Source organism: Brachyistius frenatus, unplaced genomic scaffold (assembly GCF_029030835.1).
Source record: "Brachyistius frenatus isolate BFR_SWC_R1_liver_20210118 unplaced genomic scaffold, ASM2903083v1 Contig_35, whole genome shotgun sequence".
Lineage (NCBI taxonomy): Eukaryota > Metazoa > Chordata > Actinopteri > Embiotocidae > Brachyistius > Brachyistius frenatus.
Window position 1 is genome coordinate 2,313,220 of NW_027210634.1, and position 16,781 is coordinate 2,330,000.

The 16,781-nt window shown below is 46.0% G+C and overlaps 1 protein-coding gene and 1 long non-coding RNA gene across 2 annotated transcripts in view; one reads left to right on the forward strand and one right to left on the reverse strand.

Moving 5' to 3' along the window:
• The first annotated feature begins 819 nt into the window (after positions 1–819).
• The window catches only part of pik3r1 (phosphoinositide-3-kinase, regulatory subunit 1 (alpha)), a 25,117-nt gene continuing 9,155 nt past the window's right edge, over positions 820–16,781 (forward strand). Inside the window, exons 1-7 of the mRNA XM_069700905.1 lie at positions 820–1,076; positions 2,827–3,431; positions 13,258–13,350; positions 13,470–13,544; positions 14,141–14,272; positions 14,982–15,183; positions 15,556–15,638. Of these exons, the coding sequence (XP_069557006.1) occupies positions 3,095–3,431; positions 13,258–13,350; positions 13,470–13,544; positions 14,141–14,272; positions 14,982–15,183; positions 15,556–15,638 (922 nt within the window). The 5' untranslated portion in view covers positions 820–1,076; positions 2,827–3,094. The remainder of the gene's footprint in view (positions 1,077–2,826; positions 3,432–13,257; positions 13,351–13,469; positions 13,545–14,140; positions 14,273–14,981; positions 15,184–15,555; positions 15,639–16,781) is intronic.
• Positions 13,291–15,636, reverse strand: LOC138622255 (uncharacterized). The gene is made up of 3 exons (XR_011310996.1): positions 15,547–15,636; positions 15,371–15,468; positions 13,291–13,376 (listed from the first exon to the last, which is right to left on the reverse strand). It is a non-coding gene; the product is annotated as an uncharacterized lncRNA (long non-coding RNA).

A 16,781-nucleotide genomic window follows, 5' to 3' on the forward strand; every position in this document is an offset into this window, starting at 1 on the left:
AACAGCACCAACTTCACTCCTTCCTCTTTTTCTCAGCGGTGATGGCCACTGATGCCTGTGTTATCATGGAACACTTAAAGGGGCCATCCCTTGTGCAAAGCTGCTTACTGCCTCTTTAGCACAGCCGGGACAGTAGGGTTCGTACTTGATAGGGGATTTCTGCAAGCCAGCCCAGTTCCCCTGCCATAATTAGGCCACCCACATTCACGGTCATGTGCCTTGGAGGATGACTCTGAAAGATTTGGGGACCTTCCATACTGACATGTAATGATTTATAGAAAAAGAAAAAAAAAGGGAAAACAATGCTTAAGTGCTGTCCTGTGTGTCTTTTTTTTTAAATAGCACACCTAGGTTGTTTTGGGTCTTGTTTTTCTAAAGACATAATGTCATATACAAACAACATCTTCCCGAATAGTATGTAAGCAAAAAAAAACAAATAAATGAATAATATATGAGTAGTTTTTGGTCACCTTCACTGGTCAATTTTGGTCCTTACTTTAGATATTAATGCTGTAAAAAAAAATAATAATCTCAGGTTAATATAAGAACAGGTACTGATAGTAAAAAATTTTTTTTTTAAAAAAGCACCCTGATTAACAGGAATTGCGTGCAGAAGTTATGTAACTTCCATAGGTGTTTCGAGTTGCGTGTAAGAGTACATGGAGCGGGAGTGTCCGCCTCTTGCAGGGTCACCATTGGTCCGATCGTTGAGACCTTCCTGATTGACAGAGACGCGGACCAATGAGCGGCCGTGCTTTGTCTTGCGGGCCCCTCGTCCGCCGAAGAGGCGAAGTCCAAGGGAACATTTGTTCTCGACGAGGGGGGAAGCCGCGCCGTTATGTCGACGAGCTGCCGGCTGGTAGCACTTTGTACTTCTTAAATCGGATTTAAACTCAAGCGGGAGGACTTTTTCCTCGGTAAACCGGTCCGGTAAAGGATCTTTCATTTTTTTAATTTATTTTTTATTTTTTTATTTTATTCATCACGCGTCGCAAAATCTGAAGTTTTAACTGCCGGATCGTTTCGGCGTGGAGGGACGAGGACTCGTTGGATTTACGTGCGGATCCGTGAACACCGTAAGTTAACTGCGGTCGGAGCTCCACCAGCCTTTCCAGCAAAAAAAAAACAACAACAAAACTTTACGCCACTTTCCTTAAAAGTATTAATTCAAAAACTCTCCTGGTAGTAAAATGTTCTGAAATGCAGTTAGTTTAAACTTAAGTTTACTTTCCACCGTTGCAGTCGTGTTTTTCTCTCTCTCTCTCTCTCTCTTTGCATTTCTTCTCTTCTGTTAACTTTTTGTTGTTGTTGTTGTTGTTTTGCTTATAACTACTACTTTAACATCACTTTACCGTTATTAGATGTCTTCGGTTTATGAACGGTAACTTAGCGTGAAGCTAACGAACGCTAGTCGATCGTGTTAGCATGCTGACGTTAGCTAGCTAACGCGACGTTTTTTTTTGTTGTTTTTCTTGTTTGTTTTTCTCAGACGATGTAAAGTTGCTGCGTTGAGCTTTAAAAAAAACAAAAAAAAAAACCCAAAAAACGTTTTACAAATCCACAATTTGTTTTGCTGCCGACTCGTTAACGCACCAGGAAGGTGACTTATTTAGTTATTATAAATAGTGCTAATGTTAGCAGCCGTATGTTGGGCTGTGCAGCTTTTGAAGTCGATTTTTATTTATTTATTTTTTTACAGCGAACTGTAAAAAAAAAAAATGGACCCAAAGAAAACAAAACATCTGATCAGTCAGTAAATTATTTACTTGTGTTAAAGTTATTGTGTTTCCACCTGAGGGTTACGTCAGGGGTACAATAAAGTACTAAATGATGAAATTAACCGCATTTAACGCGACTTTACGTTACAGTCTAGTAACTTGGCTTGTGTATAAATTAATAATGTGATTTAAAAACAAACCAAAAAAACCCGGCTCTGTGCATGTTTTATATAACGTGTAAAGGCATGCCCCAGAATTTGTGCTTCGACTTCCTGTTATCACTGCAAATTCTTTGCATACTGTAAAAGTCTGATCAATCAAGTCTGTGCTACTCTTGAAACTTAACCAAACTAATGTCACGTACACACTAGAAGCATTTATTTATTTATTTTTTATTGCGATTCATTTGCACATCACTATATTCTTTTGAACTGTTTGAAAAAAAAAATGAAAAAAAGAAGTGCCGTTTCATTTTTTTTTCTGAGGAATTTTTCTGAGCTTTTTGCACAGTCAATAAAGACCAAACACATTATTCATTTCCGGGCGTTGTGACATCCTTAGTTTCCTCTGCGATGAATAATCATTCAGCTGCAGAACTTGCATTGCGCTTGCATGGGGATGTCCACTTTCATGGAGCTCAAAGATTTGTCCATTATTAGTTGGGTCACCTCTTTGTCATCAGCTCTGAACCCAGAGATTCCCAACCAAAACTCCTCCTTTCTCGGATTGGCTGATGTCCCACTACGTAAACTACGTCAAACCATCTCTAGTCGCTTTGAAAGAATAAGTAGCGTATGTTTACGGCAGCATTGTAGTTTTCCACCCACAGCGGTTTACCTTTATACTAGCCACGACCAATTCAAAAATATGTTTTTACCATTTTGAATCCATTTTGCGTGAAGGATTAGCTGGCGTGAATCTGTTTGAACCTTTTTTTTTTAAATACTATTAACTCCCAAATTCGCATTGTATGAATAGTTTTGAAAATTTTAATATTTCGCATTTTCGTGTTATTTCTTTGTCAAGACCTTTAGTCTGCTCAAACACCGTATGCAATACGTACAGTATTTGTCTCGTGGTGTAAATGGCCTCTGCTCTCGTCTTACAGGTCTCACGATCACTTACCGATGGGTGCACGCTGTGGGGCGACACACCAACGGGGCAGCAAATCATCCAAAAAGAGACGGGAGAGCTGTAAAAGAATGACGACGAGCTTGAAATAGTTGTTCTTCCGAAAACCGTCGAACTTTGCTTTCTTGGGACCGTCCGAGCCAGCAAATGAGTACGTGGAATAAGCACGTCCTCAGAAAAACCTGAAAAGTAACTTGGGTTGAAGCTCATCGTTGAAAAGAAGACCTCGACGCAAAGTGGTCGACATGAGTGCTGAAGGGTACCAGTACAGGGCGCTTTACGACTACAAGAAGGAGCGGGAGGAGGACATAAACCTGCATGTGGGGGATATACTGTTGGTCAGCAAAGGAGCCCTGGTGGCTCTCGGGTACACGGACGGACTGGAGCAGAGGCCAGACGAGGTTGGCTGGCTGCCGGGCTTTAACGAAACCACTCAGGAAAAGGGGGACTTCCCCGGGACATACGTCGAGTACATCGGGAAGAAATGGATCTCTCCCCCGACGCCGAAGCCGAGGCCCCTCCGGCCCTTACCCGTAGCGCCGGGCGTCTTCAGGACAGAGGCCGACTCCGACTCGGAACAAGGTGAGTGCCCGAACCAACACAGTTTAACAGGTGTTCAGGCACCCGAGTCATATGTTGCTGTCGGTTAAATCCAAGAAGGCGTTGAGAGTTCTCTGTAAGAAGAAATATGACAATGGTCACCGGGCCCTGAAGTGCGACGTCAAGTGCGATTTAATGAATTTACCACAGTAGCACGAGGTGAATCAACGGTACATCACTATTCTACCTGGCAGTTGCAGTCTTATCGTGTGATTTTTTAAAAATGATTTCCATAGCTGCCTGGAGTTCATACATCCAACACCAGTTCCCATAATTCCTCTGTGGCTACCTCTACGCAGTGTCCTCATTTGAGTTGAGCTAGCTGTCACCAGAAAAATGAAGCAGGATTTTCAAGTAGTCAACCGAAACCAACAAGCTTGCGACATATACCCGAAAAGAAAACACTTTCTCGAGTGAAATTGAGGGCAAGTCTAAAGGGAAAAATTTATATAACTCGGAATCAAAAATAGCTTTCCCTCGGCTAACTCGCGATGCAAAAAAAAAAAAAAAAAAAAAAGCAGCTCTCGTTGTTGTTGCTTGTGCAATGAGGCTCCAGGAAAGATTAGATTAGACGATCGTTACGTAATGGTTCGCGGCATCTTAAATGTCGATAACATCAAATAAAACACTGCTGCCACCTTTTTGCAGGAAGAAAACATAAAAATGGTTTTACTCTTACTGGAGGGAAAAAGTTCAGGATGTGAACACAGCCATGTTTGAAAATGACTGTTTACCTTCCTCTGGTATCTGGCTGACATACCGAGGTCCTTTCACTGGGTTTTTCCCCTGAACTTTCAGCCATATGTCACGGCCTTCATCAGCAGATGGAGTTAGCCGGTTGGTGATAGGTGGTCATGTGGAGGAGTTCCCGGCGTCGTACGCGAAACGGCCTCTTCGATCTTTCCCCGGTTGTCCACCCACTCCTTTATCGTAAACGAATCAATTGTTAAAGCGAATCGATGAGATAATAACCGGCGGGTCTGGATTCAGGTTCATGAAGTATAAGAAAGATGCTGAGTCTGCAGTTTTTTGGTTTTTTTGGTTTTTTTTTTTTTTTTTTTTTTGGGGGGGGGGGGGGGGGTTTGGTTGTTGTTTTTTTATGAGCAAGTAGCTCTGACCGGTGCTGTGCAGCTGCACTGAATGTGAACCGAGCTCGCTCCCAGAGGACGAAGCCACTGGTGTGTATTCAGGGTATCGTACACCGGGGGGGATCTTGTGCAAGCCATATGTTACCAGTGACTATCATCTGTTTTCTCCTCAAAACTGCATCTGAAGGGAATTTAACTCCCTCATCAGCAATGAGAAACTTGCTTAGATCACCGTACACTGGTAATTAAGGCAAATTGCTTTTTTTTGTTGTTGTTGTTGTCTGGAAGCGCGGGGGGGAGATGGTAAGCTAGATTTATCAAAACGGATGAAAATGAGCCTTCCTGTATATTTGATGATGTCTTATTTACTTCTTGTAGTTAGATGGGAAGCTGGAAAAACAAACTTGATAGTTTTGGTAGAGTTTGCCAACAGGTGATGTTTTTGTTGTTGTTGTTTTTTAAAGCCCTCAAACAAGCATATTTCCCAACAAGTCAGGCCGTTCCTCAAATTTGAATTAGTTGAAGGTTTTTCATGGCAAAAAAAAAAAAATTGACATTTATTTGTGCTGACTGATAAATCTTGCACATCGCAGATGGCTGCCCGTAACGCGGTGAAGAAGAACAATCATTTTCTTTACACGTGTCGTACATTCACACTTGGCATGTTATAACATTTGACCTATCGGACAGAGTTAAATCGGTGAAACATGGTGAAACGTTTGAATTTCTTTATTTAGGGACGATAGCAGGCTGTTCAGTGTTTGCGGTCTACGTTAGCAGCGTAGCTACTGGAACAGGAAGTGCATCGCTAATACGAACTCTTCAGTATTTCTATATTTAACGTCAGTCACATTTATTTCTTTACCGAGTTTATAACGGAAATATTTGGCCAGGTGTAAATTACGGCGGGTCTGTTTTTTAAGCTCCTTTTTTGTTTTTTAGCTCCTTTTAAACGTTTGCGTCAAAACGACCCTTTGAAATCCGAGTCGGTGTTGCTGCTCAGGCCGCAGCGATGAGCTGCAATTAAAAAAAAAAAAAAACTCGCATCTTTTTAAAGACGCTGCGGCCGGCGTGAAATGTGCACTTAAAGCTCTGCGCTCACCTAAAGAGCAGCTGCAAGTTGCCAATTTTTTGTTGTCGTTTTAAAAAAAAAAAAGAAGAAAGAAATGTTGCTCTTTGTGGTACGATTGTGAAATTCTTTGCAGTGTGCTCGGAGCCGGGGGGGGGTGGGGGGGGGCAGCATGCGTGTTGGATGGCGTTGTCGTGGTTGAGTGGCCAGCAGCGCCGAAGACTGGAGCGAGTTGACTGTAGCACCGGGAGAAGAAAAAAGTCTCTGTGTCCTGGGCTGTGGGAGAGAGATGGGGGGAGGTGAGGGGGAGGGAGTTGTGGGTAAGGGAGAGAGAGAGCCCCTGTGATCGCTGCGAGGGATAGTGTGCAAAAGGGGCTGGGGGGGGGGGGCTGGAGGTGGGGCATCCTGGGAGGAGGGAGCTCTGCGTGCCCGAGGGGGCTTTGAAGAGGATCTTGTTGCTCCCAGAGAGTTTGTGATTTATTGCCCCACCGCCGAGGGGATCTTGCTCCCCTTCCTCCTACTCCACAGCCTTTTTTTTTTTCTTCCTTCTTCTTTTTCTTCTTCCTCCTTCCTCCTCCTCTTTTAATGTTTTGATAGTTTCCTACAGTCAGCTCTGGTCAAGGGGGAGAATGGAGGCTTGGAAAGGGGGCCTCTCCTCTCTGAGCCAGTGGGAGGTGGGATGAGGGGGGAGAGAGGGAGGAGGGGGGCGGGGGGGGGGTTACATGAGTGCAGCAGATGTGGAGTGGGAGAGAGAAAAAGAGAAAGAGGGCCTGGCTTGGGAAACTATTCCTCCTCATTCCAGCTTTCAGCCATTTTTTTTTTTTTTTTTTTTTTTTTTTTTTTTAATAAACATTAAAGTGTTGCTCCTTTGCTGGGCCTCTCAGTCGAGAGAATATCTGCGAAATTTGTGCCCGCCAACGCTGAAGGAAGTCAGAGAATAACCTCAGCTCGGAGCTCCGTCGGCTCATTTGAGCTCGTACAGAAACGGCAGAGGTTATTTTTAAATTGAAACTTTTTCCTGCCCAAAACAATCAAAAGTTAATGAAGTATATTTCTCCGCATGGTTTAATCCAAGTCACAACACGACAACACTTAATTCGCCGAGTCATAAAGCAAAACTACTTGGTAACCTTTCTGGAGCTCGGTGACCGCCTTGCATGTTTAAGATTGCCGAGTCGAAGGTTTAGATATTAACCTCCGGCGTTCGCCTTTTTCTGTGCGTATAATTGCTCTTTATCTTCCAGCCGCCTGTCTGAGCGAACAATCTTCCGAACGCGAAGAGATAAAGAGTCTGAATAACTGGTTGTTGCTCTACGTGCTCTCACAAGGTTCAAGCCTGCGTGCTCGGTCTTGTTTTGAGGAAATATTTGAGGCCGTCTTGTCTTCTCTCGCTTTTTTTTTTTTTTTTTCTCGAGGTACGTTTTCAGTTTTCAGTAGAAAAATGGGGAGTGGATGGGGGGGGGGGGCATTTCCGTCAATAACTTCTTTTTTTTTTTTTTTCTAAATCACAGCAGTTAAGCCTTTTCTTGTATGTCAGCAAACTCATTACCGATAAATACAAAACGAGGACGTTGAGTTCCCTTTCTCTCTCTCTCTCTATATATATATATATATATATATGAAGTACAGACGGTGAGAGCAGCTACTGGAAGGAAGAGAGCTGGCGGTACGAAGGAGACGGTTTCAGGGAGAGAGAGCTGGGCTCAGCTGGAGGTTGAGATAATGCAGCGCTCCTTCTCTGGGCCTCTTTAGCACTCAGGCTGACATCTGCTGTATTGAACACTCTTTCTGTCAGTACTGTCAATTTTTCTTTCTTTTCCCTTCTCCCGAGTTCACTTTTCTCTTAAATTATGCATGTTCGTGACTTTGGTTTCAAATCGGTATGCGCGTTTTTTTTGTTGTGTGTTTTGTTTCCTCCCCACCCCCCCTTCAGAAAAAGGACGGACACGGATCGGTAAATCCATCCAAGTCAGCGGCAGAACAAACACGGCCGAAAGTTTTATCATGCGGTAGTTTGCTCCGATGTCGTGCTCCTCTGTGGGACTGAAAGGCAGCCTGGTGGGTGGGGGTGGAGGGGGGGTGTTAGTGTGTGTGTGTGTGAGGGGGGGGGGGGCAGGAATGTGTTGGCGCTTCTTTGGTGGAAGGGGTGCAGCACAGACTGCATGGTGGACTGATTTGTAGCTTTGTGATGAATCAGTATTGTGCTAAGTGCTGATTGCAGTAACTTGATGCACAATGCAACCGGACAATAAATGGGTTGCACGCTGAATAGCCGCCCCGGTGATTGCTCTTTTACGCCGTCATTGTTATCAGCGCACACGCCGCTGGCGAGAGGCAAATTTCACTGATTTGGGTTTATTTGACCTTTTTTTTTTTAGGGGAAGGGGGGGGGAATTAGTAGAAAATGACTCCTCTGTTTAGATGTTGTTGTTTTTTTGTCCCACTTGTTTTATTGGTTGCTCGATGATAGCTGAGGTCGGATGGGAGGGCGGAGGGGTGAGGGGGGGGGGGGTGCCAGCAGGCAAATCCCCTTCCCGCAAACGTCAGACTCGGCCGGATTTAAATATATCTTCGCCTCGTCATAGTTCCTAACGTCGGGCCGTGTCACAGAGGGGTGTCTTATGACGTCTTTTCGTTTCGTAGCTTGTTCGACTCGTGGCGACCCCCGGGGATCGCTTATCGCAGCGTTGGTGGTGGTTTCTCGAGCGCTACCGTGGTAACACGGATTCATCCTTCTCCTGACGCTGTTCAGACAAAGTCAGAGCGCCGTACGTTCCTGTGAGCGGGGCGGCAACTCGCAGTGGTGTTAATTAATCGTCGGTCTGTAAAATGTAAGAAAACGGCCACCAAAGTGCGCTGGAGACTCCTAAAGCACGAGCAACTCGACCGACCGAGAGCTCAAACCCGAGAAATATTAAGTTAACTGGCAATTAAGATTAAAAAAAAAAAAAGGAGTAAATCTTTACATTTAAGAAGATGTGACATTATTGGCTGAAAAAGTGCTAGTTAATTGAATAATTGATTTGTGCGAATTACTTTTTTTTTTTTTTTAATTCAAATTGTAAACTAAAACCGACGCGCAAGAAATAACAGACGTATGCTTAACTGCTTTTAGTGGCTTATAAAAAGCTTCACAGTGTAAAACGGCGAGCCGCGCTTCCCCTGAGTGATTGTTCAATTACGCCACTTTGCCTGCTCCTAAGGATATCAGAACACGGACCCTCAAATTATAAATGCTGTAGTTGCGGCCACGTTTTAAAATATGCTGATGTTCAGCGATGTGGGGGGGGGGGGGGGGGGGGGGGGAGAACACTCGTAATGTAATTTTAGGGCTTAATAAAATCAACACTGTAATTAGATTTTTTTTTTTTTTTTAAGTTTTTTCCTTCACCAAACTACATTAGCGTATAAATCCCGTCGGACTTGTGCAGGAACTGTGCGCACGAAAGCGGTGCATGACCGTTTCATTACTTGATTGTGTCGCGGAGACCCGAAGTCTTGAATTGGCGAATCTTCTTTACTTGGAGTCGGAGACCGTCCGCTCGCGGGATTAGGAAAAAGAGAGCGAACGTGATAAAGCACAGAGAGGCCCTGACTGTTGGACCCGGGGGGGGGAGAGAAATAATAAGACAAAAGTGAGATTAGGGAGAGACAGGCACAAGGGTGGGGAGAGTGGGGGGAGGGCAGAGAAGGTATTTCAGATATGTGATTTATTAAAGGAGGAGGGGCAGGAGGAGGAGGAGGGGGGACTAGGGAGTGTGGGGAGGTAGGTGAGGTGTGGCGTTACATAACGCTTTGAACGACATAAATCATCTGCTTCTTTTAGCCGTTTTTCAATTTCTTATTGAAACCAGAATGCACCTCTTCACGCCCCGGGGGGAGGGAGGGGTGGGTGGGAGAGGGGGGGGGTGAGGGGGCGGCGTTTTGTACCCCCTAAATGTGCAGTTACAGCACACCCTCTCAGCGTAGGCCTCGCGTCGCGGTCGCATCCTGTGTTGTCCTCGAACAGCCATCACGAAAACATCTGTGACATCTGTACTCATCGATTCGAGCTGTGTGCGCGCGTGCGTGTGTGTGTGTGTGTGTGTGTGTGCGTGCGCGTGTTCGCTCGCTCATCGACGGTCTGCTCCTCAAAGGGTTAATTGTCAAGTTGTAGCAACAGCCTCCTCATTGGACGCTGCTCTGGCTTTGCACTACGTCTTGCGCCCTGCAGGAGGAGACATTGCCTGTCCCCGTTTTCTTTTTCTTTTTTTCTTCTTTCTTTTCTTTCTCCCCTTTACCTTCGGCTCAGAGAGCGCCATCACTCATTGGCTTGAAGTACCACCGTGTTGGAGCATGTTAGAGCTGCCCGTGCACACACACGTGTTAACAGAAATCCGGGAGTGTTTTTTTTGTTGTTGTTGTTTTTTGTACATCTGTTGTTAGTAAATTTGTAGATAGTTTTTTTTTTTTGTGTTTTTTTTTTTTTTGGTAGTATCAGCAGCCCTTTGTGTAAACGGTGCGGTACAGGGGGATACCCTTGTAAGTGCAGTTAGTGCTCTATAATGTGTTGATGTGCAGGGAGTTTTCCGTTATCAGTTTTTGCTGGCGTGCCTCAGCGAGAGTTTTCATTTTATTTTTTCAGACAAGAAGAAGCGGTGTGGCCTGAAAATGCTGTTTACTTGAGCGGGCCCCTTCTAAATTTATCCAAAGTGTGTTCTATCTTTAGTGCGTGTCCATCCCGCCCGCAGTCTGCAGTTCCCTCGGTTCAGACATACCGTTTGTGGAGATTGTGCCCTCCACCCACCCACCCACCCACCGAACGCCGCGCAGCGCCGCGCCGCAGCAGCACCAGTGGCAGCTGCATCCACTTCCCCAACCTGCGGTCGTCCTAACTGACTTGTGACTGGCTGACGCCTTTCGGGATGTATCATGAGGTCTGCCAAACATTCAGACTTGTAGAGGCACGTCCAAAGAACGCCCCCCCCCCCCCCCACCTCCCCCACCTCACTCTGTGCTCTTTCACCCAGTCACCGCAGAAACTAACTCGCATTGAAACTCTTGAGGAGAGTCAGCTGTTCGAAAAACACGGCAAAACAACTGCTCCACGTTGTGTTGTTGTTGTTGTTGTTGTTGTTGTTGTTGTTGTTGTTGTTGTCGTCGCGCCGCGGCGCTCCAACGCGAGGAGGGCCTTTTGTTGTAGTTCTCGTATCGTTTATACCCGATGGGTGAAGAAGTGATCGGCAGGTTTACCGTCTTCCAGCATGAACTGGAGCTTCGGCTGCGGTCGAAGTGAAACGCGTTCAACGTTGTGTGCCGTTAATAGCTTTACCGGAATCATCATCGTACCTTAAATGAACACGGCAAAATGCGATCTATTTTTTTCCCCCCTTCTCTAGCTACACGTTTCCTCGGTTACAAGCGGCAGCCAGTAGGAGCGCGTTGGCTCGTTTGATCCCACGCCAAGGCATCACAGAAGTCATCGCCGATGGCTCGAAGCATTTCTGCCATAGTTCGTCTGCCACTCGATACAATCCCATCGGTGCCCAAACTATCACATCGTTGACAGTACCGAGAAGCAACTCGATCCGCGGGCTGCCGGGTGTCAGTCACAGGCCGGCCTTGGGCAGAGTAAATAAACACAAGACTCCAGCTCACTTGTTCTTGGTTTAGGGGATATAAGAAGAGGATTTAAAACCCTCGTATTGTGTATTTTGGAATATGTTGCTTAAGAGCTGGGACAGACCGTTCTGGAAAAGGGAAAAAACAACAACAACAAAGAAAAAGAAAAACACTAGAATTTGGAAATGCGTCCTTCCTCCATTTCCTGTCTGTCCTAAGCCCCGCCCACCAGACCAGCACGGGCAAGTTGTCTCTATCTCTGGAAACGCTTGGCCAGTATTGACTTGTTTTATTGTATTCAGTGGCGTATGGGCCATCGAGCACAGCGGGACGAATCCTGGCGGGCCAGCGGACCGTCCAAAAACAAATCCATAAAGTTTTGTAACACCCCCCCCCCCCCAGGCTAAATATTTTTGCGTGTATCTGTCCCTTCTGAAACCTCCTGCGATTGGTCTAAAGTCAAAACAACTTCCTGCCCCCGGCTCTAAAAGTGTTACATAATCTTTAACACTGAAAACATCTTCCGGGGCTTTGGTCGATCAGAAAACTTAAAATGGAATCAAACCCTCCGACCGACCCCCACCCCCTCCACCCACGGCGGATCCTCTTGCAGATATGAACAGTGGGAGAGTTGGGCGCGTCTGCCGGGGTTTTAAATTTAACTGCAGGTTGTGAACTTGAGTTTCTCAGAAAAAGGTTGGCTGTGGAAGGACAGCTGTGTTGGATATCTTGTCTGCGAGAAAGGTTACACTTCCAGGTGTGTGTGTGTGTGTGTGTGTGTGTGTGTGTGTGTGTGTGTGTGTGTGTGTGTGTGTGTGTGTGTGTGTGATGGCAGCGCTGCGTGCCTCAATCTCTATTTAGGGAAACTTTTGGTGCTCCACCTCAGAGTTCACTGCTTCGGAGAAAGAAAGGGAAAAGAAATAAAAATTAAAAAAAAAAAAAAACTCCCAGTTCCAATAATGTCTTCCAGATGACCAGTTGTCCTACATGGAGTTGTGTGTGTCCTGTGGTTAGAGGGACTTTGGTAATCCAGTTTCTTCACACGCAACACGCCAGCCTGAGAGCTGCGCAGGCCAGAGGATGTGGATTTGGATGAAGTGGTTCATTTATTTGCCTGATTGAACCCTCTTTGGTGGAAGAGGAGGAGGGGAGGAGGGGGGGGGGGAGTAGGGGGTAGTTCCTCGGTAATGAGCGGCACGCATGCATCGGTGAGACCGGTAGTTGGCCCGTTTAATGTCTGATTGAAGAAGGGGAAAAAAAAAGTCAACCTTTTTTTTTTTTTTTTTTTTTTTAAGGTAGAAGAAAAATATGGTGACGAGAAAGACTTCCATTCAGCATTTTGAGAGCGCGGACTTGGTGTTGAACAGTTGAGCCTTTCAGAAAAGCGCCTTTTCAAAATACGCCTTTGCAAATCCAAATAAAATCCTCGCCAGCTCCTTCGTCCTTTCATGTCCACACCTGGGCGCAAAGTTCTGAAGGGAACGCAAGCGAAAAAAAAAGTCAGACCTGGCTCGCCTCGTATCGCAGGATATTTGCTTAGTCCCTCGGTCCACCAAACCCTCTAACTCTAGTTGCTCAGCACCTCCACTTCTTGAATCAGCCTGTTGTAAATACTGGGTTGTTGTTTTTTTTTTCAACGTCTGAAGGCGGCGCTTTGGTCCGCGTACCCGCTGCCTTTTGAGGTTCTTGAGCAGTTTTTGCAAGTCGGCCTTCGCCCGTCCAGATGAATCGCGGCCCTCGGCGTTTTCTTTTTAATGCCACTGGTGAACGTTCGTCGCACGAGTCGCAAATGCAGTTTAGCTGTGCTTAAATATAAATAATGATAATAATAAAATAAGCTGTACGTGTGCAAAAATAGTTTGCATCCCTCACATTTCTTTTTAGAGGCTAAACAGGAATTTACCATCAAGACTAAAGTTGTTCTTTCGTCTTTATTCGCAGGGATCCGTGGAAGCAATGCGCTCTATTGTAAACTGCTAATTATAATATAATAATATAATATAATGTTAAATCACATTTAGTTGAGCGGTTTGTTGGTTATCTCCTCCAGGTTTCTGTCTGCTGGACGTGACGGAGCAGTTTTCCCTCCCGGAGACCGCTCCCCCCATGCTGGCCAGACTGCTGGAAGCCATCGAGAAGAAAGGTGAACTTAAGCTGTGCTGATGTGACCTGTTGCACAGAAGAAAAAAAGAAAAAAAAAACCCCGTTGCGTGTTAGTATTTAGTCAGTCGCTCTGACGTGCGTTTCTTTGATCGTTCGCAGGTCTGGATAACCCAACGTTGTATCGAACATTCACTGCCGGTGCTGGACTTGAAGTCAGACAGTACTTTGATTGCGGTGAGTCTTTTTTTTTTTTTTTTTTGTATCAGCGTTTATGAAACCTGTATATGATGAGGAAGTGTCAAATGGAGGAGGTGTGAGGTGCCAAAGAAAGACATGCACGCATAGAGTACGTAAGAGAAACCCAGAAGCGTCTGTGGTCTGGTTAAACTGGTGATGTATTTTTGATCACCTACGTGCAATAATGATCTTTTTTTCTTAATATTTCACTGGACATATCAAGCTGTGTTCATTTATTTTGTGCATATAGCTTGTGTGTATGTGTGTGTGTGTATTTATACATTGGATTTTGTTTTCTTTAAAGTTTTTTCCTTTTTTATTCTATTCTTTTTTTTTTTTTTTTTTTTTGCATGGGTATTTGTATTTTTTTTTTCTTACCTGTATTCTTAAACAACTAAATTTCCTCACTGCGGGATTAATAAAGTCACATCTTATCTTTTCGTATCTTATCGGATCCTGTCGTGTCGTTTCATGTCGTATCTTATCGTATTGTACTTCCATCATATCGTATTAATATCTTATCTTGTGTGCGTAAACGTTTCTCCGTACGGAAGTTAAAGTTGTGCATCTTTGTGGGTCCTCTCGCTCCTCAGATCCTCCCTCGGCCGACCTGGATCAGCTGGAGCTGCCGGTCCTGTGTGACGGTCTGCTTAGGTACCTGCAGGATCTCCCCCAGCCCGTCATCCCCGCTGCAGTATACGCTCAGATGGTCCACACCGCCAAAGGTGAGAGCGCGCGACCCATTCACAGTTGGCCTAAAACGGAAGTGCTGACGTCATGTGTATTCCTGCTTCTCTACTGGACGATCGATTACTTTGAAACGCGAAACCACGAGACGTCTTCGGTACCCCCCCCCCCCCCCCCCCCCCAAAAAAAAAGAAGACTTTCCCCTCGTTTTTGTTGTTGTTGTCGGCCTCTGCGGGTACATTTTAAGAAAAAGGCCCATAAAGTATACATGAAGTGTATTTTGTCTCCGTCCGTCCGTCTGTCTGTCTGTCTGTCTGTCTGTCTGTCTGTCTGTCTGTCTGTCTGCAAGCAGAGAAAGAAGAAGTTCTCACACCGTTCTGCAGCGCTGCATTCTCTCGCTGTCACATGGCCAGAAACAGGATATCTGTGGTTAATAAGAACTAAAATGAGCCTGAAAGTCTATCTCGAGCGTCTCCGAGCAGCCAATCACCTGCGAGTGTACCTTACTCATTGTCAACCACACTTACCTCCGTGCGGTTCGCTCGACTAAACTGCACATGATGCCTTTTTCCACCTCCTCTGTTGAAAAAGCAAAAGCAAAAGCGCTCTCATTTGATGCTGGTCTTCAGCCGAGGAAGTCCTTCTTTTTTTTTCTTTTCTCTCTCTCTCTCTCTCTCTCTCTCTCTCTTTCTTGTCTTCGCGTCTTGTCTGTCTGACCCCCCCGCTCTCGCTCTCGCTCTCAAACAGAGGTGGCCAATCCGGAGGAATGCGCCCAGCTGCTGCGTCGCATCGCCAGCACCCCGAGCCTGCCGCCCCAGTACTGGCTGACTCTCCACTGTCTGCTCAGGCATTTCGCCCGAGTGTGCCAGAACGGCTCCAAGAACCTGCTCGGCGCCCGATCGCTGGGCGAGATCTTCAGCCCGGTGTTCTTCAGACAGCAGGCCAGCAGGTGGGAGTGGGAGACGGTGGGGGGGTGGGGGTGGGGGTGGGGGTGGGGTCGTCTCAGCATGGGGCTCGTGCCCCTCGCCGCTGCTACACGTTGTGGTTTGTCAGACAGACAAGTGTGCAGGCTCGGTCATGCAATACTGCAACACGCTAAGCGCAGTCTGAATATAGGTTGGAGCTTTTCTACTTACCAGCTGCGCTGCAACAATTAAAGCAGCTAAGCCCTCAATTACCACCCGTTTGAAACCAGCACAGAACCGAGAAAAGCAGCTACAGACCGTCACCTGGGCTGTAAAAAGAAAACACACACTTTATTTCTTTATTTAACTTGCCTTTTTTTTATTTTTTATTATTCTCTCTCTCTCACCACTTGCAGCTGTGAACCCAGTCTGGATGCTTACATCAAGATCATCGAGGTTCTGGTGACCAGCGAGTGGAGTGAAAGTCAAGCTGCACCAGGTAGTTCATTCCTTCCTTCCTTCGTGACTTGACTTTTTGCGTCCATCGTTCACACAGAAACGCTGTTCTTTAATTTAGAGTGAGTGTTCACATGCATTATTTATTTTAAAAAGAAGAAGAAGAAGAAGAAGGCCAGCCATTGCTGCTGTTTGGGATTCGTGCAGTATTTATTATGAATCTAAATTCTGCAGGGACGAAATCGCTGCACGAAGCCAACTCAAGACTCCGAAGTATTAATAGTTTGAAGAAAGGCGTCGAGACTTTGCGACTGCAGCAGTCGCGGAGGTCGACGGGCTTCTGTGTGAACCGCCCGACTTTGTACAAACTTAAAGCAGGTTGATGGCGTTTCACTGCTCGCTGCGAACGAAGGCTTCGACTTTGAACATGTTTCCTGGAAATCTTTGTGGTCGAAGTGACGCAGTTTGAAACGCCGGCTGCGCTTGTTTTCTGGAGCGGTTCGCTGCACAGGATGTCGTTTTGTGACTTGTGAACTTGCACCAGAGATAAACGGTGCATTGTGTTCCCATTGGAGTTTGTTTATTGTGTCGTCGGTATTGTCGATTTTTGTGTCCGTACGGCGGACTTTCAGGAGCGGGATCACGGCTGGCGTTTGCATTTGTGTGTCCGATGCCAAGTCGATGAGTCCTCGTGATAAAAAAAAAAAAAAAGCTCTCGGTGATATTCTGGCTTCTCCTCGGGACGTTTTCTTTTTTCTTTTTTTTTTAACTGGGCGACTTTATGAGCTGGTAATATATCAGGAGTTGCGCAAAGCCGGTCCTCGCCGGTCCTGCAGTCTGCTGCTGCTGCTGCTGAGACTGCAGTGCATTGTGTGGCAGCGGTTCTGTTTTTACAGTGCTAGTTAAAAGCGCCGGCGTTCGGGCCGGCCCGGAGGCCCCCGGGTACCGACTGCGGCTGTTTAAACATTTTATTACCTGTTAAGGCTATTTATAATGTTCCTGTGCGCGGGCCTGCTCTTCAGCTGTCAGCAATTTGCACCTGCGGGAGCACTTTGGACAGATTGGCGGGTCCGGCGGGCAACGCGCACACACACGCACACACACACACACGCACACACACGCACACACACAAACTCCTGAAATGCTCCCGAGTTTGTTCAGAGACGTGAAGTTGAGGTGTGCCAAA